At 37.4% G+C, this 25,575-nt stretch overlaps 1 protein-coding gene across 8 annotated transcripts in view; it reads left to right on the top strand.

Moving 5' to 3' along the window:
- blnk (B cell linker) overlaps positions 1-25,575 on the top strand; it is a 149,776-nt gene that overhangs the window by 87,299 nt on the left and 36,902 nt on the right. For 3 of the 8 annotated variants that reach the window (XM_069900487.1, XM_069900489.1, XM_069900491.1), the window contains 6 exons: positions 1,124-1,189; positions 8,870-8,926; positions 11,482-11,528; positions 13,524-13,570; positions 19,684-19,849; positions 23,117-23,238. In XM_069900487.1, the coding sequence (XP_069756588.1) occupies positions 1,124-1,189; positions 8,870-8,926; positions 11,482-11,528; positions 13,524-13,570; positions 19,684-19,849; positions 23,117-23,238 (505 nt within the window). Of the gene's footprint in view, positions 1-1,123; positions 1,190-8,869; positions 8,979-11,481; positions 11,529-13,523; positions 13,571-19,683; positions 19,850-23,116; positions 23,239-25,575 lie in introns of those variants that run through there. The other 5 variants (XM_069900488.1, XM_069900490.1, XM_069900493.1 and 2 more) reach the window with 3 other exon arrangements.

Below are 25,575 nucleotides of genomic sequence, written 5' to 3' on the forward strand. Positions count from 1 at the left end.
CCCACTGACTTAGATTGAAGGTGAAAGGGGTGCTGAGGGGCACCACGCAAAGTGTGATGGGTATATGGATCAGGATCCAAAGGAAGTGGTAGGAGTAGGAACACTTGTCATGTTAAAAAAGACATTTGGGTAGTTATGTTGCCATGAAAGATTTAGAGGGATGTTGGCCGAATGCAGGCAAACGGGAATAGCTTGGTTAGCATGTACGAGTTAGCCCAAAGCCTGTTTCTGTGCTGTAAGAATCTAATTCTCTGTGACTCAAAGATGCCAGCTAATAATTTGTGACCAGCAGGAATCATGGATAACTTTATGCCACCCTTTTAATCCTAATCGCATTCTCTCCTAAGACCAAATCTGATCATTCAAAATCTCCAATTAATCAGAATCAGAATTTATTGCCACGATCGTCATGAAATGTATTGTTTTGCGGCAGAATCACAGGGCAAACATTCATATAAACTACCCGACCAAATTAAAAAAAAAGACAAAGTAATATTGTCTGTGGGTCATTGTTCATTCAGGACTCTGATGTCAGCAGGGAAGAAACTGTCCTTGTGCCACTGAGTACTCGTCTTCAGGCTCCTGTACCTTTTCCCCAATGATAGCAGAGTGAAAATGGCATGGCCTGGGTGGTCTTTGAGGATAGAGGCTGCTTTCTTGAGACACTACCTCTTGTAGATGTCCTTGATGGAGTGAAGTCTGGTGCCCGTGATATTGCAGGCCAAGTTAACAACTGTCCGGAGTTTTTTCCTTGTCCGAGCATTGGCTTTTCCATACCAAACAGTGATGCCATCAGCGAGAAATCTCTCCACTGTACACCTGTATGAGTTTCCGAGAGTCATCGGTAAAATAACGAATCTCCTCAAACTCCTTACAAAGTACAGCCATCAACATGGAGACTCCAGGACAGATCCTCAGAGATGTTGACACCCAGGTTTTATTGTGCTGACCAGAATCATCATCCCCAATGCTTCAGAGAGTACTGTTTCTTTTCATCTAAGTGCCTCTGCATTAATGCTACAGCGCTGAGTTGAGATTAAGTCGTCATCTTCTTTACTGCCTCTTTCCACGACTGCAGGGTGCTGTTTTAGGCTAACAATTTTTTGCCATTTTTTTTTCACAGGCAAATACAAAAAATAGTTAATGACATTAAAAAGAATGACGGTGGAATTATCAGCAAGTTTAAAAAGTAAGTGTTTTGTTCTAAGTAATTGCTTCATAACCCTATCTTTTGATCTTTATGAAGATCATGAATTAATTGCTATTTCTGATGCCACATTTTCCCAAAAGAAACCCTGAAGAACAGCCTTTTATTTTATTCTTTCCTCTGTAAAGGCCTCCTCCGCATTATTGATTACTCTGTGTGCTTAATCTCACAAGAAGCATGTCACTTTTAACTTGCAAATAAATTAATCCTTCACTTTTCTGATTAAGTAGATGTATCAAATAAAATGGTGTTGAATATTTGCAGTTAGTTGATAATTCTCTTGATATACGAATAATCCCCATTTTACGATTTTTCGAAATTACGATAGTAGAATCTGTACTATACTTCGAATTTTGGTGAGACTAGGCTATGATCTTCACTGTCTCCCCACAGCCCTGTATCAGTCCCCACACTGATCCCACTGCACTGCCCCACTCTCTCCTGACATCCCGCTATCTGTCCCCACACTGATCCGACTGCACTGCCCCACTCTCTCGCGACAGCCTGCTATCAGTCCCCACACTGATCCCATTGCACTGCCGCACTCTCTCTCGACAGCCCGCTAACAACCCCCACACTGATCCCACTACACTGCCCCATTCTCTCCCAACACCTCACAATCAGTCCCCACAGTGATCCAACTCCCCTTTTCCCACGTGATTTTTATTTTGACATACGATGGGAGTGCCAGAACATACTCCCATCTTAAATTGAGGACTAGGTGTACTGTAACGTGGTGTCCTCTCCCTAGTATCTCATACTAATCTGACTTTCTTCATCCCACCTACCTAACCGCCTGTGCTATGAATCTTACTTACCTCTTTGCTCTATTCCTCTTTCTCTTCTATAGAGTACCATAAAATAGCTGCCCTATCATTTTAAATCTCATTATTTTGTCTAATTATTCCTCTGTTAAGTGCTTTTTAACTGCAATATAGGCAAATTCTTCATCTTCATATCATGTTTTACCATTTAGAATGTATAATTTTTGTATTATCAATGTTATAAAATAAAAACCTGTAACATGTGTTTATGCAGTATTGCATTCATATATTTTGCACTCTTTAGCTTTTAATGAAAACCGTTTTAAATATATTCCCTTTCAACAGCTGGTATGTCCTCAGTATTGTTGATGATGTGTGGTATGATAGTTATGATGAGTTTTATTACTTTTTTTGTGGTTATAGCCAGTTGAAGATCCCTGTTTTGAGTAAAAATAAGGAGTTTATTTTCCTCTCATCCTCTGGAGTGTGGCCTGGTTTGGGAATGTATTAGATATGAACACAGGTGTACTTGTGGACCACCTTTGTGGTTGCTTCACCCTTCCCTCAACCTCCCCCAATGCGAACAGCATGTAGCTAAAGCCTCCGAATGAGTGTATCACTTACAGGAGAACAAATGCCCTAGCTGCTGTCATTTTGAGGAGATTGCAGCGGGGAAATGGTTATTGCCTCTGTAACAAGCCTTGCTAATCCTCACTGATACCTCTAAAGTAATAGATAATAATATATCCAGATGTTTACAGATGGCAGGAAAGATTTACATTTTCTTCATGGAGACTCCAGTCTGAGCAGCCAATAGAGTCATGGAGTCAGACAAAACAGAAAGAGTCCCTTCATCCCATCAAGTCTGCACCAACTACACAAATCAGACAGTAATAGCATTTTATTCTCCTCATTGTCCACATCTCCCCTCCGATTCCATCATTCACCTACACACAAGGGGAAACTTACAGTTGCCAATTCACTTATCAAACTCTCGTGTCTCTGGGGTGTGGGAGGAAATCAGAGCATGCAGGAAAACCCATACAGTCACAGAGAGTACATGCAGACTTCATGCAGAGAGCACCAGAGCTGAGAATTAAACCTTGATCACTGGAGCTTTGAAAGAGCAGCACTAATCATTGCACTGTCCCTCCACGTCTAATTTCCCCAGGTTTTGTACCCCTTGGCAGACCTTTCAGCAATGACCTCGATAAATGTGTTGAAATTGTTTCTACTTCATTAATATTATAGCTAAATATTCCAGCTTGACTCAGTGGGAATTTTACTGCTATAACTGGGGAAGTACCGACCTCCATCCCTCCAATGTACAAAGTGGACGAAGACATACCTATCAGAACTGACACCTGGCCTTCCGTCTGTTTGTGCCAAGGCACCTTGCTCAACAATAGTTAGTAGTATGGGCTTTGATGGTGGGTGTTTACATGTAGGTCATTTATGGGGTATCAAGCTCATCTGTCCCCACATCCACAAGCCTTCATTCCTGGAAAGATAGCATTTAATAAAAAAGTTTCTTCTTTCTAATATCAGTTCTGAGGGGCGATTTCTGTGTTCAACTTCATTGTTAACTCCTACTAGATCACTCTCTGTATTAATACACCAACCATCTGATAGTGTTTATTCTTGGAATAGATCACTTTGCAAATAACATAACATATAACATAACATAACAATTACAGCACGGAAACAGGCCATTAGGCCCTTCTAGTCCGCACCGAACCAAACAATGTGATGGAATTGGTACTTACAAATGCTTCTTAGAAATTAGAAGATTAAATCTATATCTGGTAGGATGTACATTTTCAGGTCAGAGAGTCATACAGCAGAGAGGAGGCCTTTAGTCCAGGCCACCCAAGATGGCAATCTGGAACAAATCCCATTTGCCTGCATTTGGTCCAGATCCCTCAAAACCCCTCCTATCCATAAATCCATCCAAACGTATTTTGAATGTTGTTATTGTGCCCATTTCTACAGTTTCCTCTGGGAGCTCATTCCACATACTATCCTCAGAGAGAAAAAAATGCACCTCAGATCCCTCCTAAATCTTTCTTCTCTCACCATATTGCGACTATCTTCCTTTATAATTGCCTGGAGAGACTTGAATGTCGTTGTTTATGACTCATTCAAACAAATAGTCCATACTAAAGTTGATTTGAGTTTTCCATGGTTTATTAAACCTTATATTAGTAATTACATTATTACAACTTTGTTATATGGTACTAAAACAATGATAAAATAATAAAACAATGCTTGAAATGATACTTTAAACAATGATTGATACGATGATTAAAACGGTCAATAAAAGTTTTTGGACTAATTCAAGCGTATCCATCTTAGCAAAACAAAGGAAAACCTCAGTAAAAAAAGTTATCTCAAAAATTATCCATAACCTTGAAGCTGGCTGTTACTAGGAGACACTCAAAGAATGTGCAAACATTATCTACTGGCTGCATGCAGAATATGCTTGCAAGTCATTTTAACCTTTACACACTTTAAACATATACCCTCTGATACAAGAATCACCTACCCTGGGAAAAAGATTGTGAGCATTCATTTTATCCATGCCCCTCATGATTTTGTAAGCCTCTGTAAGATCACCCCTGTCCAATCTCCCCCATAATTAACCCCTCCATTCCCAGCACATTCCTGGTGAATCTCCTCTGCACCCCTTTCAATTTCCTATAGACCAAAACTGCAAACAGTACTCAAAAGTGTGGTCTCATCAATGCATTGTATAGCTCAAGCATGAGATTCCAGCTTTTTTACTCTATGCCCCGCCCAATGAAGGCCATTTTGCCAGTCATCTTTTTCACCCCCTTATCCACTTGAGATGCCTTTTTCTTTTCTTTTTAAAGTATTTTAATTGGTTTGGTAGAGAGAAATATATGCTATATATTGTTACATATTGGTTACATAACTTTTATATAATGCAATACAGAATGTGAATCATAAGTGATTTATACATTGTCTTGTCCACAGTGCTCGAATAATATGGAAATTCCCTTATTAAAAACTTCACCTCATATTTTAATATTACGGCATTTTCATTGTTGGTTGTCTAATTGAACTAATCTCCTACTTAAAATGGAAAAAATGAAGGACCCCCCATTCTAATCCTACCCCTCCGCCCCTCCCAATAATCACAGTTACCAGTGAATAATATGTAAAGAATTGAGTCTCAGCTCCCAGACTTCGGACAGGAAACCGCCAGAGCATCCCCACCTATGTATTCAAATTATGATAGTAGTCCATAAATGGGTTCCATATCTTGTCAAACTCAATCTTCATCCCTTTAAAATTATATCTAATTTTCTCCAAACTCGAACAAGACATAACATTTTGTACCCATTGCATATGAGTTGGTGCTGAGCTGTTTTTCCATTTCATCAAAATGACTCACCTGGCTATCAATGAAGTAAAAGCTACAATTCTTTTTTGAATTAAATTCAAGGAAATATTTTCCTCTAAAGAATAGCCAAACAAATCAATAAAAGGGCACGGTTCCAATCTCTGATAAACTTTGGGAAAAATTGTTCCCCAAATTCTTTTAGTTTTGGACATTCTCAAAACATAGAGAGGCCTCAAAGATTTTACATTTATCGCATAGTGGATCAACATCAGAATAAAAACAAGATAGTTTAACTTTCAACATGCATGTTCTATGTACCACTTTAAAGTGTATTAAACAATGTCGTGCACAGAATGAAGAATTATTTATCAGATCAAGTATGGTATCCCACTCTTCGTCTGGTATTGATATATTCAAATTCGCTCCCATTGATTCTTAATTCCCCTCCCAAACATAATCTTAGATTCTTCAAGTTATCATAATTAATTGCTATCAATCCACCATGAGAACATTTTAAATCAAAAAGTAACTCAAGGATATTGGTTTTGGGAATCCAAGGAAAATGAGAAAGTTTAGACTGAGGAAAATGCCTAATTTGTAGGGTAGGTACCTGAAAAAAATGTCTGTTAGGAAGGTTGAATTTAACTGTTAGATGTATAAATGAAGCAAAATTACCTCGAATATACAGATCCCTAAAACATTTTATACCCAATTTAACCCATTCTTTGAAATCTGAATCTAAGGTGGATGGTTGAAAAAGATGATTCTCTATAATAGGGCTAGCAAGAGAAACATTGAGATAGCCGAAGAATTTCCTAAATTGTGCCCAAATTCTCACCTTGTGCCTCGTTATCGAGTTATCTGCCAGTTTCGAAAAGGAAAAGGGTAAAGTAGAACCTAAAACTGCCAACATAGCTAATATTTTTTCGAAAAACTCTGTTCCATTTCTACCCAAGAAGGATGATCATCTGAGGTATCAAATTGTAATAGTAATAATAAATTTCATATATTGACTGCTCAATAGTAATATCTAAAATTTGGAAGAGATAAGTCCCCATTCCTCTTGGTCCTTTGAAGATAGGCCTATTTATACGGGATTATTTACCTTGCCATATATACAAAGAAATAATTAGATCCAATGAATTAAAATAAGTTTTAGGAATAAAAATTGGTAAAGATTGAAACATATGCAAAAATTTAGGTTAAATGTTCATTCTAATCATGTTAATATGTCCAATCATTGTTTACATAAGGGTGAGCATTCCAACAACAACTCTTTAGTCTGCCTCTTTCAAAGAACTATTCACTTGTACTCTTAGGTCTCTCTGTATTTCAACATATCACACTTATCAGAATTAAATTCTTTCTGACACTTATTGACAGCCAATAGATTCAGATCTGGTTGTAAACTTACACATCCTTCCTCACTGTCCTCTACACCACCAATTTTGGTGTCATCTGAAAATGTACTAATCCAGTTAACTCCATTGCCATCACAATTATTACAATCCGCAGTGAACTCAGTACTGACCCCTGCGGCACACCATTGGACACTGACGTACGATCAGAAAAACACTACTACCTTTGACTCCTTTCCAAAAGCCAGTGTTTAATCCAAAGGGCCACCCCTCACCCTTGGATCCCACGTGATTGAACCTTCCAAACTATCCTGACGTGCAAGACTTTATGAAAGGCTTGCTAACATCCAAAAACATCACAGTCCTGCCCCATCACTCTGCTTGGTCACTGGCTGGTAGTCCCCTGTTTTGACCTTGTTACTTTTTTTAAGTATGACACAACACTAGCCACTCTCGGGTCTTCTGGCACTTCACTTGAGGTCAAAGGAGATGCAAATATCCCAGCAAGGGCTCTGGATTTTTTTTCCCCTAGCTTTACACAAGGAGTGAGGAATTGTCCACTTTAATATGCTCTGTTAGCTGCTTCCTTCAATTTCTTGGCTTCAAGGATCTCCTTCACAGTAAAGGCTAATGAAAAGTAGTCATTCAAAATCCCACCCATCTCCTGTGCTCCACACAAAGATAGCCCTGTTGATCTTCAATGGGACCAATTCTCTTTCAGGACAACCTTTTACTCTTAATATTCCCGTAGAATCTCTTAGAATTCTCCTTTATCCTGCCTGTCATCTCCATTCATGTCCTCCCTGATTTCCCTCTTAAACATACCCCTACACTATCTGTATTCATCAAGAGATTAATTTGATCTAAACTGCTTAAACCTGACATATACTTCCTTATTACTGATCAGAATCTTGATATTCCTTGTCAGCCAGAATACTGTTAATTGACCAGCATTGCCTTCTGCCTAACAGGAACAATCTTACCTTTAAGAACATCCCACTTGCCCTCTGTCCCCTTACTTGGAAACATCCTCTCCCAATCCTGCTGCCTAATTGCTCTGAAAACAGACTTGCCCCAAATTGGGAATTTATTTTTGGACCAGTCCCATTTTTCTCCACAACTATTTTAAAACTAATGGAACTATGGTCATTGGAACGAAAGAGCTCCACCACTTCTACTTCAGAAACTTTCCCTATCTCGTTCCCTAAGACCCCATCCAAGGGGTCAAATATTAAGGGTGCCCCCATTAATATTTGGGAAGTTAATGTCTTCAAGTAGGATTCCTTGCATATTTGCTTTTCCAATTCCTGTTGACTGTTTGGAAGCCAGTAATACTGTACTGTCAAAGTGATCATTCCCTTTTACCAATATGGCTTCACTGTGTGATGTGAATGGCTCTAAAGTTAGACAGGAAAATCTACAAATGAGGTGAAACACAGAAGTCTGCAAACATAAAATATGCTGGCAGAACTGAGCAGGTCACGCAGTGCCGATAGGAGGTAAATAACCAAAGTTTTGGCTCTGAGCCCTTCTTCCAAGTATGTAGCTGCTGGGGATAAGTGCACAAATGTGCTGGAGAAACTCATGGGTTATGAAAGTCTCAGACGTGAACATTGGGTGATGTTGGGTGACCTGCTGAGATTCTCCAGCACAATTGTGTATTGCATGTGAGTGGTTATCAAGGAGAGCTTTGAACAATAACCATCACTACAAAAAGAGAACTGATAAAACTAAATCAGTCATTATTGATCCATTGAACATAATTTTTCCTCCAGCTGAATTTGTTTGTGTGGTTTCTGGAATCCAGATTATGGATGTTACTTGAAAAATTGAAATAATATCTTTGTCGTTTTAGGTCTTAATCTAATAACTTCATTATGTATTTCACATAACCTTTCATCATAATGTGTTACAATATAACTAATTTAAAAGTTGTACATTGATTTTTTTAATGCTTATTTACTGCTTCTTTTCTTTATCTGTTGCAAGTTTAAGTGGATCAAAATAATGATGACTCGTGTTTACTTAATGGTCAGCTAATCTGCCCTTAAATTAGACAGAGCTTTTTTCTTGATTGCTACTTAAAAAGTGTATTTCTGTAAAAATCGTGTTATCCAGACATGCTAATAAATCCACATTTGCTAAAGCTTTGAGCCTTTCCTCCCACTAATAGGTTCCAAACTGAGCAAGTCGCCATGATGCGTAAAACCGGGAGAAATACTTGGGATCGGTATGAATGAATGCAGAAAGCCAGTTTTGTGTGCAGAAGTAACCAAGACCATGTTAAGCACTCTATCTAAAATCTGATATTTAGTTTGCTTGTCTGCCTTTAACTTTATTGGTACTAATGTATATTGTAGCAATGGAATCATTACTGGTAAGGAGGCCCCACAATTTCTCTAACCCATGCACTTGAAATAATGACGTGTAAATTTGGAGTCAAAACAAAATACTTCATTTCTGGCCCTACATCTGAATATATTATATTTCCTTGAATATCATTTTAATTTTATTCTTATTAAAATACTATTTTGCTTAATGATTAGAGGCTCAAAACTATACTTTAAATTGAAAAGTAACTTTGGAGTTAAATTTCTCTGTTAGGTTAACTGCATATTTTACAAATAACTATTTGTTTTTGTTCCTTAACATTAGTTCCTGTTGTTTTATAGTACAAGGTTGGTGCAAGGATGTTTATAGTTGTTACTTCCTCATTAGTAGTCTGCAGGTGCATTGTTACAAGATGAGGAAGTGATTTTTTGTTAAATTTACATTGAGGTGGAGGGGCTTTACTGGAATATAGTTTCTCTTCCAGGAATAAAATGAAAACCTATCATTCCATATATTGATTGGTATGCAGTCTTTAATTGTCTGTTGAACCTATTGTTACCACAACTAAAACAGCTAACATAAAGAACGCTGGCTTCTTGATTGTCCTTTCAATGTAAGAATGGAGATTTGGTGGAAGGGTTATTGTATAATGAAGGGACATTACTAAGCTATACCTTTTAAAAGAGAAAATACTATAAGTAAGCAAAGCTTGTCCCAAATATGTAGGACTTTGATTTATATCTGAACAGTCCATATTGAATTGTTATTCAAGGAAATATGGTAAATTTGGATATATCCTTGGGAGTTAAGAAAAATAGACACTCATTTGGTGTTGAAAAAAACCTCTCTTACTTTCCAAGAAAATTTGATCAGATGGATTTAATTAGGTCATTCACAATTTTATAGGCTCATTTTCTAAATACATATTGCAAATTGAGTGATAATTCCTTTGTACAATCAAAATCGCTTACTCAAGAGAAGCTAACCTTTCAGTCATATTCAGAGTGAATGAAGCAACTTCAAAATTTGACAACTGTCTACTTTCATCATCTGTTATGAGCAAACATTTCATTAAATGCTTTACTGTAGACATTTCTATTCCAAGTCAATGCTTTGTGACTTCTGTTAAATAGGTTTATTCAACCTATTTCATTTTGTTCTGAGGACAAGAACACTTTGGTTAGGAAAGATACCTTGTTGTTTTTGGACACGCAGCATTCCTGGTAGTTCCTTCTTGGTCAATGCTAAAGGGTTGTGCTTAAAGGGTTTACAGCAATCAGCTCTTTGGATTATTAGAGGAAATTCTTACAGGAGGCATGAGAAGATTCATTTGCATCATTAGTACTGATAGTAAATTAAATCAAGTTTTTACTTGTAATTTTTTTGTATATTACAAATTTACATTAGTCCTGGCTCTTACTTTTGACTAGAATCTTGTTCAACTCCCACTTGGAGACCTGAGTACTTTATTTCAGGTGGCATTTTATTCAGAGTGGTAAAGTAAACGGGGACACCATCAGAGTGGTGCCACATTAACCCAAAGTTCAATTGGAGCTCTCAAGTAGATACAAAGCAACCTCTAACAAAAGCAGGGATCTTCTCCCATTTTTCTGCCAATAATTATCCTTAATCAGCACTAATGAAATAGTTCAATTCAAGATTTATTTCACAGCAGGTTCTTTTTCCTACATTTTATCAGTGACCTCATTTGTTTTGATTGTTTTCAAACATCTGCTCTGATTTACAAGGGCACTGCCTAGTGCTGCCTGCCAAAATCACATTAGTGTTTGAAAATATGAATCCTATGATGTGAAGCAAACCTTGATGTAATTCTTTGGAGCATGACCTGCCTATTTGGACCAATTTCCAAAATGGAAAAGATTTCAATAATAAATTGACTAAGTTCTCTTTTGTAGCTAGCTGAAATAGATGAGCACCTTTAGGTTCCAATGGAGGGCACTAATATTGCAGCATTCCTTTCCCCACTTATATTACCTGTCTAAATCAGCTGATACTGTGAAGCAAGAACGAATGATCATACAGTGGCTGAATCTTCCCCTGTAGTGGAAAGTAATGACGCGAAAAGTGAACCAGCAATCCATTTGGGAGAATAAAAGACTAATGCTCTCTGCCCCAACTGTTCTCTAGCTAGCATTAGAACCTTCTTTATATTCTCATGAAGGGCAGGCTAAAAAATTTGTGCGTAATGCTCATTTTGTTTACTCATCAGGTGCTTCTCAAAGAGCTAACATCACTCACATGACTTCTGACAGTGAATCAGATACTGTCATGCTTCTAGAACGCATGGACTAACGTGGAGTTGCTCTTCTGTGTGAAAAAGACCTTGTGCATGTCATACTGAAACCACTAACAATTAGAAATGTAACATTCCCTACCATTGTTGTCATTTTGTCTTAATAACTCTTGCATTCATTTTTCTCTTAATTGTTGCAGAATCACAAAACAAGCACCACCTAATGTTCCTCAAAGGGATTACACCGGTAAAGTTCAACATTTTTTAAAAAATCTTGATTTAGAAATGCTGTGTTTCTTATTTGATCTTGGAATGAGGAAGCAAACAAAATAAAAGTTGAAAATTGAAGATGGTTAGCTACTTTAGTTTAATCCTGTTAATTCCAGACGCCTTCAGGAGTGAAGACCTTGGTCATAACAAGAACACCAGTAGGAATATTTATCACAGTTCCCGCTCAAGGAAATGATAAGAATAAGATGTGTGATTTTTCAAAAATTTCACTCTGATTGAACATATCGAGCCCTATTTACTTTTGAGTGAAATGCTTTAAAATGTAAGTGATTTTAATTGCAAGTGATGCTTGGCAGGATGCAACATGCACGATATAACCAACAAATTTCTTGCCTTCATTTTGGAAAGAATTACTGTAGATTTACAATGGATTTAATGTTTTGCTGAGTTTATTGTGAGCAAAATTCAACTAACTTAACTTCTTCACTTCAAACCACGGAATTGCAAAGACAACAAATGCAAACATATGGTAACCTATGACCAAATCCTCCTTTGGAATGGCCTCCCTATACCACTTGCAAGTTCACTGTGCAACTGCAACTTAAACTTGCATTTTCTAAATAGGCTTTCCCTCAAAAACATAAGTTAGTGCAAGATTTTAATCTGGAATATTACTAAATTAAATAAACCTTTATGCATGTATCTTAAGAGTAATCTTGTTCTTTCCAACGTTATTTCATTATTAAAGTCACACATCAGGAATAAAAGAACAGTTGTTTTGACAAGAATGAATTAACATGTATATATATCTATATATAGATATATATATATATCTATAGATAGATAGATAGATAGATAGATAGATAGATAGATAAAATAGACGTGTCACCATCTAAGCCTAATGAAATTGGCGCAAAATCCTATTGGCTAATGCTCCAGATGAGCATTGGAATAAAAAATACAGGACCCCTAAAACCCCACATATTTTGCTCCTTGATATATTTAAGGGCAGTAAAAATAGATGACTACAGCCAAATGTGAGTTTATCACAAAATATAAGCATTTTAAACAAAGTGTTGTGAGCCCAGAGGACCCCAAAACTCAGCAGCGATAGAAATTCACCAAAATGTAGGTTACTTAAACAAAAGTTACTTTTAATTTTCTTTAAACATAAAAACAGGATCAAAGGTTCCTGCCACATTTTCTCTCCTTTAAAACAATCTTATATACAATATGAAATATAACATAAGTTGCTTTCATACAGATATTTGGTTATTTCTTTTGCGACAGATTAAGTTCAAAAACTGGCAAAACAATTTTCTTTACAAATTGGGATACAGTTTGAAAATTTTAAAAATAATTGAAAATGTATCAGTTGAAGTTCCTTGTGCCAAAACAACCAGTTTTATATTTGGAGCTTTTTCAAAGACCAGCAATTCATGAAAATTCCTGATGACAGTAAATACAGTGCTTTTTTTTCCAGCAGTTTGATTTTCAGACTACTGGCAAAGATCACAAAAATTCATAACTCTGGCATAACTTTGACCTTAAAGTTGCACAGGTTGATGTTAAAACAGGTGTATCGTGCCAGAAAATCCAGCACAATTGGCCAAAATCTTTGAGTCCTGATGTTGGAACAGTGCTTGTTTACAGCAGCTCCCATGCCCAATTTTGTGCCCTCCTACTCCTGTGGCCTGGAGAGCATGTATGGAAATTTTACCTCATTCAAGCCCCCTTTGATCTTCTAGAAAACACCACTGATAATCAGTCCAGTGATATTTTACTCACTTGTACTCTGCACGGGCCATATTAAACAATGTCTCTAAAATCTTCTTGGCTAGAGTTTTCCATTCCTCAATGCAACATTTAAAAAAAACTTGTGTAAGAATCTCAAGAATCCAATTCCCAGCTCTTCACTTTACCCCTATGTTTTTTTTTAATTTCTAAGTAAGTTATATCAACGTTAATTATGGTCAGTTAAACACTACCTTTTTCTTATTCCTCTAATTAGAAGGAGCTGAAGGCCAAGATGGTGAGCAATGGTCTGACAATGAATTTGTAAGTATTTAAAACTATTTGATTGAAATGTTATTAATGATATAACACAACATTTCAACTAACATGACTTCTAATGCTGGAATGGTTCTAAAAGTCAATATTCTTAAGAAGAAAAGTTTTGTTTAAGCTTGTGCCCATCATCAAGAACACTGCCTGCAGTGTTTCAAGACCAATATATACCCTATCTGCACGTAGGAGGCAATTCACTGGCTCAAGCCATCTGACACTCCAAGTGCAGGTTAAAGTGGGATACTGAAGAAATCACATCCACCCCAAGTACCCCTGAAAGTTTTGACAGAGTGAAACACTACATGCAGATTTTCAGACTGCAAAGGCATGAGGATTATTTAATAGTTTCTAAATTCAAATATTTAATATTTTAAAATGCTGAATTAGAAGTGAAATTGGCTAATAATTTATTAAAACATTATTGCAAATGCATTTTAAAAATGAAACTTGTTCAATCTTTGCTTTCTATCCCCAACTTTACAATGCCATTGAAATCAAAGAGGACTCAGATCCTTCTCCAAGTCAAGCCTGGTGCAGGATTCAATGAAATTTCTCAAGTGTTTCTCAAATGATAACATTGGGGTTTCTTAACAGAGTTAGGATCAATTTGAATAAATTAAAAACACAACCTAAATGTTATTTGATAACAATTTAATCATTCACATAGAACACTGCTGCACAGTACAGGCCCTTCAGCCCACACTGTTCTGCTGACCTATATAAACCATCAACAATCTAAACTTTCCTACCTCATACCCATACCCTCTATTTTTTTTGCATCTATCTACCAGTCTTTTAAATGTCTCTATTGTACCAGCCTCATCCACCACCTTGGGAATGCATTCTAGACACCCACTTCTTTCTGTGTGTAAAAAAAAAAAAAAAAAAAAAAAAATTGCCCATGACATTTCCCCTAAACTTTCCTTTTCTCACCTTATACAGATATCTAGTGGTGTTTTCTCCTGTCATTCCAGGAAAATGTGGTTGGCTGTCCACCCTATCTATACCTCTCATAATCTTATAGACCTCTATTAAGTCAGTTCTTATCTTTCCACCATGCTATAAGTCTTCTCAAGAACCCTATCAACCTGCATGGCAACCTTGAAAGTTCTATGGATTTTAACTCCAAGGTCTGTCTGTTCTTCCACACTACCATTAATCATATACTTCGCCTTCAAGTTTGACCTTCCAAAATGCATCACTTCACACTTATCTGGATTGAACTCCATTTGCCACTTTTCTGCCCAACTCTGCATCTTGTCTAGATCTTGATTTAACCATTGCAGGAAAATACAACCAAACAGATTATAACATAATGGAGAAACATAAAATTATCACATAATTCTTTTTGAAGAATAGAAATGTTTAGTTTTATAGCTTTTATTTATATGTCATATCCAATTTGAAGGTAAATATTCATTTATAAATTTGCATTTATTCCTGAGAGAAATTTTTTAGAAAACCACTTCTTAACATTGAGAAATACAGCTAAAATATTCTACAAATTTAAGGTCACCAAATGTTAAAGTGTAATTGAGACAGTGCCAAAGGTATGAATGTCAAGTGCATAAACCATAGATCTGCCTCATTAAGAATGCGATGCTTTCATTAGAATTGGATTCTTCTTCTGTAAATCTACAAGGAAACTATGGAGAAATGTTCATATAACAAAGCAATTTTCACTGAAAATCGCTGATATTCCAGTTCATATTGCTCATTTTACATAATCAGTGATTTTCTTTTGGCTAGAAGTACTCTCCCAATGTATGATTAACCAAATCTCATTTGTTTTTACTGCTTCAAGTCATGAAAACCAATAAAATTCAAAATTAATAAGATAAGGGAGCTATTGAACACTGTGTTCCATTCTCTTAATAAAAGCAGTCCTTTATAGTGTTCAGAATGAATATGTTACATGCAATAAAAATGTATGACCTATAATTTGCTCTGACCATCTTGCAAAAAAAACTAAAGGAATGATATCATGTTTGAGATGTTGGTAGATTTTGCTGTTGAAAACAGATAAGTTATTTCTGAGAAATGTGCATTTGGTTTTATTTCATAATCAAAAAATAATAATTATATGTAATATATCCATAATTTCAGGATGCCTCTCATAATCACAGATGAATCATAGTTTTGAACAGGAGTATGTTTTAACTTGACTATTAGTTTTTTTTAAGCAAATGTTTGATATGGCAAATGAGAACAATAAAGTAGATGTTGCCAGGATTGAGAAAGGTCCAGATTAGAAATTCCACTGAATAGTGGAACATTTATTTGCACCGGGCAGTACAAATAAAATAAATATGAAATGATTAAAGAAAATTAGATATTCACTTTGAGGTATACAAAGACACTGATATTCCTCCCTTCTTCTCATGTAAGCAAAACATTAAATCATGGAGGTGACTGGACAGTTTTCAATCTACTGATACACAAGCAGGACTTCACAGCACAAATGAGACCTGCTTCATTGTTTGGTAATGGGGACTAACTTGATCATGTCCCAGACCGTGGTCTTGCATTAGGCATTCATTCAGTAACACTAACATCCAAATGTATCCTGTACGATAGCTTTTCCATGGGTCACACCACATTGTGACCTAATAATCTCCTCACTTCCTGTTATGTCCCCAACTTGTCATTTGCCAACATCCAATCCACTCAGTCCTGCCCTGCCCATCACCACTCCAAACCAAATGGCAAACTTTACCCTCCCAACCATACCAGCACCCCAGCCTCTGATCATCTACCCCCAATTACTGGGCTGTTCCTTCCCAGCCCTTATCCTTCGATAGCTAGCCTGATCCTCACAACTCATTTCTGATCAAAGCTTTACTCTTGCTCTCAGCAGCTAATTACTTTCCCCATCCTTTATCCCCAACCATCAAGGACCTAATCCCATATATCCTCCATGCCACGGATACCCTGATTTTCCTTCTCCCTTCCCCATGACCTACTTATTCCAGTTTAAACACTCTGGAAGGAGAAGCCTTTTAAGATACAAAGTGTAAGGACTGACCTTTAATACACAATGCCTTGAGCCTCATAATCTTTACAATATTGTTATAGCAAGTCATAACAGTTCAACAATATTTTGTAGATGTCAAGGAATTTCTAAAAGACCTACTTTTTAAAAATTAAGTTAGGAAAATTAAAATTATTTAAGAATTTAATCTGAGCAATTGTGGGGAAGACTCTATAACTGTGGGGTGTTGCACTTTGGGAAGACTATAATGGCTGGACTATTAACAGCAGTAATGTACTAAAGAATCTGGGATCCAAATCCATAGCTCCTTAAAAGTGCCACACAAGTAGATAGTGATTAAAGAAGACATTTGACATGCTTGCCTTAAATGTATAAGACTGAGCACAAGAGTAAGGAAGTCTTGTCACAGCTTGTAAGGCTTTGGTTAGGCTGGACTTTTGTGCATCCTGGTCGCTCCATTCTAGAAAGGATGAGGAGGCTTTGGAAAAAGTGCAGAAAATATTTACCGAGATGCTGACTGGATTAGAGGGTTTGAGCTTTGAGGTTGGATGAACTTGGGTTGTTCTCTTTGAAGCATGGAAAACTGATAAGTTTATAAAATTATGAGAAGCATAGATAGAAGAGGCATTCACAGGATAAAAATGTCAGATTCTAGAGAACATTGCATTTGAGATAAGAGAGGGTGAGTGAGTTCAAGAGAGATCTGAGGGGTGTTTCATTTTTACATTTAGAATGGATGGGTACCTGTAAAGGACTGCCAGGGATAGTGGTGGAAACGCAGAATAAGAGCATTGAAGATGCATCAAAATAGATGCATGAATGTGCAGGGAATGGTGGGTGTGGATCATGTGCAGGCAGAAGAGATTTAGTTTAATTTGGCATCATGTTCGGTACAGACGTGGTGACCTATTCCTGTGCTGTATTGTTCTGTCTTCAATTGCAATTCTTTGCAAATTCCAAAATTACTTCTATATTCCATTTGAGTGTTCTTAGTTGATAGCCAGATGAGCAGTTTTATTGAAATAGAAAGATGATTCATTCCCTACTCTTACACAGTGCAATGTCCTATTTAAGTTTAGAGAAAATTAGATACAATATTAAGGATTTAAGTTTAAATTAAAGTTTAAATTTATGAAGTTATGGAGCCATTCATAGAATTTTTTTTATAATTGGAAGAATTAACGATTGTATGGTTTCGGTGGTTCATAGAACCTGTTCTCCGTAGAAATTAATGCATAAAGCAACCTTGATTAGAGGGAGGGTATAGATTAGTTTTAGTTTTTGGGGTTTTTTTTTCCCTTTGTGCATTATTTCAACAAATGGGTTTAACATGGTTGCTTCGATCATTTCAATTCAATGTTTTGAGGTATTATATAAGCAATTATTGATGTAGTTTCATCTACTTTTTTGTCATTGGCTTTTGGAGTGTGCTTACTTGTATACAAATGAATTATTATGTAATTGCCAATTTTGTATTTATGCTTATCGGTTAAATTAAATAAAAATGTTTTACAAAGAAAGAGAGAATTTGATTGGAGCTTTCCGTCAGACCCTTCTTTGAATAACTTATTCCCACATAATTGTCAGCTTGGGAATTCAGTATTCTAACTCAGCCACAATAAAAGATTCATGTAGGGGAAAACAATATTTATTTATAGTGTACATTGGATATTGTAGAACCATACAGCTCGGAAACAAACCCGTGGGCTCAACTGAAGCTTGTAAATTCCAAATTATTTACAATTCCAACAATCAATCAAAAATTTCATCTCATCTGCCTCTGTTCAGAAGTTGTTGTACCTTTTAAATGTGACTATCAATGGCTGCTATTTACAACTCTGTTATTTACGGGGGTTTGGTCTTTTATTTCTCATGGAAATTGAAAACAAATGGGAGCGAGATCTAAATGAAAATTGAAAAGTGGTGACATTATTGAGAAATAAGGTAGCAAAGAATATTCTCCTCTGCAAAAACAAATTCAGGCATTCATACAAAATGTTTTATTATGTTTCATTATTATCATCTCAACTGAGTTACACCTCAAATCACATTACTTTTAAAAGTGAAGGTTAAATATTAAATGTCAAATCAGCTTTAGTTTGCATTAATGTATATGCATATAGAAATTAGAGTGCATTTCCAATGCCTGTGTCTACATGTTAGGCTTCTTGATGATGGAAAAAGTGGATCAACTGAATAAGCTTCATGACCAACTTTTGTGGAAACTAACTCTGACTGTATCAACTGGTCATAAAGCCCTTCCAATGACATGAGTTCAGAAATGTTCTTAGTTCCAAAAACACAACAATCATATGTGTGAATGGATGAAAATAAATATGTTCTCAACCCAAAATTAGTGGATGTTGAAGGAAAATTTTTCAGTCGACTAAATACTGGATTGGGACAAGCCTATTTATAAATTACCCAGACAAGCATGAAAGAATGGTTCATCACCTCTTAGCTTAAACGTAGAAAGTTAGATCCAATAGGGACCCACTCATCACATGCTGTAGGAGCTGTTAACCAAAGTCTAAAACTTGCTCCCTCAGAGAGGCTATGTGCAAGGGAGAGGGGCAGAGAGATCAGGCCAAGCCCCTCTCCCAATAGTCAAGAAATATGTGTAATGTAAGCCATGTGTATAGTTTCACCTTCGCAACGTGGAAGCAGTCCCATAGTTTAAGTTCTGGGCATACTCTGCTCCCCAGCCGGAATACTTCCTTGCATGAATGTCACATTCCCCCTGATGGTAATTATACATCAGCCTGAAAATGACATGGAGCGTTTTAGAAATTGGATTTTACTCAATTTACTCATCATCACCTAATAACCATATAACCATGTACGGAGCGGAAACAGGCCATGTCGGCCTTTCGAGTCCGCACCGGTTCACTGATTTTGTGCGCCCTCTTCAGGCATTGGTGATTTTAAGTATCTTTGAGAATTTTAACATCTATCCATAGGTATTCTGTACTTTGGAGGTGAAATCTCATATTAAAATATTCAAAAACATTGTGTAGAAAATACCGTAGATATTTTGCTTTATTCTGATTCAAATTCCGTGGCAATTAGTTTAATGTATCAAATCAAAGTAAACCAGAGATGTGCTTTCCAGGATAACAGTGATTATGAAAACCCAAATGGCCATTCCGGTGACTCAGACACTTACGAAGATCCACGTGATGATGGAGACACTGATGAAAACTATGAGCCACCTCCAAGTGAGAAAAGCAAGAAAATGATTCCCAAGTTTTTTCCAAGTTCTAAGAGTGAATATGCAGGTAATACACCCTTCATTTAGTTTCCACATTCAATACGCTAAGGCTTGATGCAATCACTTCTTGGATTGAATATTTTTTTCTCGAGAGCTGTGCCATCCTTGTGTATATCCAGTTCCAAGGGTTATATATGGACAAAAATTAGAATAAGCACAAAATTATTTTCCAAGTGAACAGGATGAGAAATGGTCACCAAGTTGAGAAGATAGGTTGCAAAAATACAGATGAAACTACACTCAGAGTTTAGTGTGCAGCTCTGACCACCACACTGTAGGAGGGATCTGGTTGCAATGGGGAGAGTGCACGGTAGATTCACCAGGAGATTGCCTGGAATGGAAGGCTTTAGTTAGAAATCCAAAAGGCTCAAAAATGATAGAAGTGGATTTTCCATTGGAACCAGAACTGTACTTATTGAACAATCTTATGGTTATTGGCACAAAACTGTCAAAATATCAAATACAGATCAGGAGGATTGCACGAGTGGTTGCCAGAAGATGTATCACTGTTACATGGAAGTCCGACTCCCCCCTACCCTATTACTCACTGGAACATGGAAATGCAAAGTTGTGCCCCACTGAAACAGATAACATAATCTTAGAAATAAATATGATGTGTCTTTTAAAATATGGCAACCTTATTTGAATCATACTGGCTTAAGGATAAAATTAATAGAGTTAGGTTAATAGCATTGAATAACTGAAGATCAATATATGGACTAATTAATTCTTTTCTTTGGCTTGGCTTCGCGGATGAAGATTTAAGGAGGGGGTAAAAGTCAACGACAGCTGCAGGCTCGTTTGTGGCTGACAAGTCCGATGCGGGACAGGCAGACACGGTTGCAGCGGCTGCAGGGGAAAATTGGTTGGTTGGGGTTGGGTGTTGGGTTTTTAATTAATTAAGGCATGCTCAAACACCCCTTCACTTTTGAACATTTTTTTAATGTTAGCATTTGGGAGGGGATGGTGAAATTTTGGCAATCATATGAGATTCTGTAATATTAAAATACTATTTACACGATGCATATAATATTGTTCTATACGAGTCTTGGAAAAATTAAAATAAAATATTCAACAAAAAAAATTCAAAAGGCTGGGTTTGTTTTCTGTGAAGGCCCCTTACTGGCAGAAGCTGCTTAAAGAAGTAAATTAAAAATAAACTTTAACTCAAGCCTTGATTGACATTGACAAATCAGAAAATATGCAATAGATGTTGACTTAACTTTATTATTAGCAATGCATATCATCCACTTTGGTAATAACTGGTAATCCTTTAATGCTGTATGATAACAGAATTCTTAATGGAAAAATGTGTATAAAAGTAACCATCTGTGTGGGATCCTTCAGAGCAGATCAGTGACAGGGGCTATGCTGTATCACTTCTGTACAAGTCAATGAAGTATGATTAGGAAAATGTGCTAGTTGTCAGTCTTGGGACATAGAATATAAACATTTGGGAAGAAATGTTGCAACTTTACAAAATGCAAGTTAGTCTATACTTGGAGTATCGTGTGCAATTCTGATCATCACACGAATATGGATCCAGCGGGGTGAAGCCCAGTAGCTTCTCCAGCATGTTGGTGTAATGGAGGGCTTTAGTTATTTAAATTAGAAATTGGATAGGCTTGGTTTGTTTTCTCTGGAGCAAAAGATGCCTTATGGAATATGAAATCATGAGTGGCATAGATAGGGTGGATAGAATCATTTTCCCATGGTAAAGGTATCATAAACAGGAGAGCATGGGTTTATGTGAGAAGAAGGTGTTTAAAAGTGATCTGAGTGGTATGTTTTTTCACACAGTGTGGTAGATATTTGGGGTTATATGGTTATATATTCAGGCAGGCACTTGAGTAGGTCAAAGATTATAAGGACACCTTATAAAAGACAAAATATATTTGGACAGATGTTTGGATAGAAAGTGCTTAGAAGTTTACAAACCAAATACAAGCATGTGGGATGAGTTTAGAATGCCAACTTGGACAGTATGAATAAGTTGGGCCGAAAGCCTTTTTCCATGCTGTATGACTATGATACTGACCTAATTCAATAATTGTACATGGGCAAAAAAAGGTCACCATGGATGCTGTTGGCCGAACAGCCTGTTTCTGAGCTGTACAACCACAACTATTACATAAAATTCAAATGCAGTAGAATTTAACAATAAGTAAGTTTTTTCTTTCTTTGTAGAATCATACGGGCAATCTACCAACATATAGAGCAGGCACTTTCAGCCTTCAGCCATACTCTTAATGCCAGCAAATCCCCAGCTGACAGCTGCACTGCTTGTTCACAGCCCACCCAGCGTCAGCCCTCATAGGCAACTTCTTCACGGGGAGCTGCAGGCAGCAGAAGCACCAGTGGAGAATAGACTTTAGCAGCACACTGCAATCGGGAGCAGAGCTATTCGCATTAGGTTCAAGCACAGCAGCTGGAGTCATCCACTTACCCTTTGGCCTCCATGTCCTTGCTGAACATCAAGAAAATCTCTCTACTTGATCCAGACTTGGCGAAGCAGTCGTAGGTCAGTAGCATGAACAGGTGCCGGCTGAGCACAGAGCCCTGAGATGCACCAGTGCTCAGCGTGACAGTGCTTGACGTTTTGCTACCGTCCTGGATATAGTGTGGTGTTTCTGTTTGACTGGCTGGTAAAATCATCAAGGACCCCTACCACCTCTCACACAGAATCTCTCAGCCACTCCCATCAGGAAAGAGGTACAGAAATATCAGAGCCAGAACCACCAGGCTGAGAAACAGCTTCTGCCCATGGGCAGTGAGACTGCTGAATGACTGAATACTGCTCATACAAACCCTCTGAGTCTTTACTATTTATTTATTTTTAGGTATATACTGCATATAAATCACTTGTAAATATGTGTGCAACGTCTATATAAGTGTTTGCAAGTTTTTACGCCAAGGACTGAAGAACACTGTTTTGTCCAGTTGTACTTATACAATTGTATGATAATCATAAACTTGAACTTGAATTTGAATAGAGTGGTGATTCTGGTATTGCCCAGATTCTCTAACAGTAATACATCTCACAAAATATAATGCTATAATGACTCCTTTCAGCATTGGAGTGTTATGGCCCCAAGCGATGACCATCTATTGTCTTCCATAGATGCTGCCTGTCTTGCTGAGTTCCTCCAGCATTTTGTGCGTGATTCCATTGGCAATCTTATTCTTGGGAATGCACCCTGAAAGATGAGCCATCGTGTTGGCATGTTGGATGTTTCTGAGACTGAGAAGATAATTCTCCTTATCATTCCCATAGACAATCGACCAGGAAGCCGACCAGCAATGCCTCCCAAAAAGCCATCTCCAATTCCATCCAGGCGAAAGATGCCTCCACAGTCACAAGCAGCTAAGAAAATGGGACAAAAGGAAGATGATGAGGTAAGGTCAGAACGAAAACAAAAGGGGTGTTATACTTTTCAAAAGATCGTGTCCTCAAAGGAGCCGGGCAGTTCTAGAAGGCGAGGGGGCCAATATAACAGATGAACATGAGTCAGGAATATTCATGCCGATATTCCTACCAACCATTTTCCATGCTGTGCAAAGGACTGATTCTATGCCTACAACTTGGTACTGAAAAATGAAGGCGAAATCAGAGTTCCAGCAGTATCTATTGAAAGAGAATCAAAGTTAACATTTCAGGTCAAAGACCTTTCATTAGAACCAAGAAATTGGGGGAATAAAACAAGTTCATTTTAAACTGTGGAGAAGATTCGGGAGAGAGGGATAAGAGAAAGGGAATACCCCTGTAAGGTGAGGTCAAGGTTGATGAAGTGATTCTAATATTTGCAGTGGCTAATGGATCAATGAGGACAGAGAAAGCAAAGGGGAGTATAAAAGCTGTGAAATTCCAGTTAAAATTGTTGATCTTGAACCTAAAAGAATGTTGGAAATGCACAGCACATTCTGAGCCAGAATATCTTGTGTCCAGCCCATGGTCCCCACCTGGTTGCATTTTCTTTCTTTGTATCCAATGAGCTGACCTTCCACACTGGTAAAGCAGAACAGCCTCTGAATGGTGACTGGGGTTTAAGTGACATATCACAGAGTTGTGGAAACATGGAAGGCAGCCAGTTGGCCCATTGAGTCCATATACTGATCCAGCTAGTCCCTCTCTCGACCTACAAATTCTTTCCTTTTGGATACTTATCCAATTCCCTTTTAAATTGTACAGTTTAATGTGCCGTGGTATCTTAATGTCTGATATATTTAAAAATTGTTCAAGTACTTGATAAAATCATTTTTGAAATAATATGAAGTATTAGAGAATAGAAATCATTTAGCTGTACTTTTCAGCAAGGCTGATGATGCCAAGGTAATACACCAGTAATCTCTGGTATAAAGTTCCTCATGATTCTCTGGTACAGAATCTAATGGTGACTCCATCAACCGAGCAAACAGTCAGTTGTGCGGAAGTTTGAGAACTGTTGAAGCATAACGGCTAATAGCCTGCAACTCATTTTGAAACAAACAGCCATCAGGAATTTCATGTTTGAGGTATATAGCCATCTCTCCATTCAAAAACTATGCAGAAATGGAGAATATATCTAATAACAAGAACATCTACAGATGCTGCAATTGTAATTTGCAGAAAAATGCTGGAGAAACTCATTAATTCACACAGTGTCTTTACACTAAAAAGGATAAAGATACATAATCAACGTTTCAGACCTGAGCTCTTTGTCAAGGTATGAGCAAAATGTAGGCAGGCCAGGCAAGAGGTCATGGCTGGATATGGGTGGGAGGGCACAAGAGACGTTGCGGACAGAGGGAAAGTGCTCATCAAAATTGGAGAAGCAATGCTTAATATTCCATCTGGGCATTCTCCAACTGGATGACATTAACATCGAGTTCTCTGATTTCTATTAGGCCACTTCCCTGTTTCCCTCTCCTCCCTCATCCATCTCTTTTCCTCCAGTTCTGCACCCCATTCCCTCTCCATTCAGAGAGCAATCCCCTCCCCCTATTACTTATGGCCTCCCACCCATTTGCACCTATGACCTCTTGCCAATGATCCTATGCCCCCCCTACCCCGCTCCACCCACCATTTTATTCAGGTGCCTGCCAGCTTTTTGCTCATAACTTGTTGAAGGGCTCAGGACCTAAATGTTGAATATGTATCTTTACCTTTGCCACATAAAGAATGCTGTGTGACTTGCTGAGTTTCAACCGGATTTTTGTGTCCTTGCATTCTATGTAGTTGTGATCTAATGTTTATTTCTCCTATTAATATGGATTGTATTATGATCGTCAATAACTCTGTATACCAGTTACACCCCCATCGCATTAAATGATGGGAAGGTTAAGCAAACTTTCAAATGTAGAGGTGACCATTTCCATCTCCTCTGCTTCTCTTTCTTTGTAGCCACTGGAACATCTGCACCTGATTCTACACGTTTGACATCCCAGGACACTGTGAAATAGTCTTCCTTGTGCACTGAGGTGCCTCATTACTTAGGCCCATAAGATTCAAGTTAGCATCTCTTCAAAAGTACAGATTTGGCTTTGTGCAAATCACAGCTATTGATAAACCTATTCTTTTTTAACCTATTTGAATCTTGCTTTGCATCTGCGTTGGGCATCTTAGATTTTTACTTCACGAAATACAGGTGACAGATCATTTACAGGAATCTTAAAATCTCCACAGAGGTGCAATCCTACCGGTTATTTCAGATTCCAGCAACTGCCTCTTAGTTTGTGGCATGAACAGTAATTGAA

The sequence above is a fragment of the Narcine bancroftii genome, chromosome 10 (genome assembly GCF_036971445.1).
Source record: "Narcine bancroftii isolate sNarBan1 chromosome 10, sNarBan1.hap1, whole genome shotgun sequence".
NCBI classification, from domain to species: Eukaryota; Metazoa; Chordata; class Chondrichthyes; order Torpediniformes; family Narcinidae; genus Narcine; species Narcine bancroftii.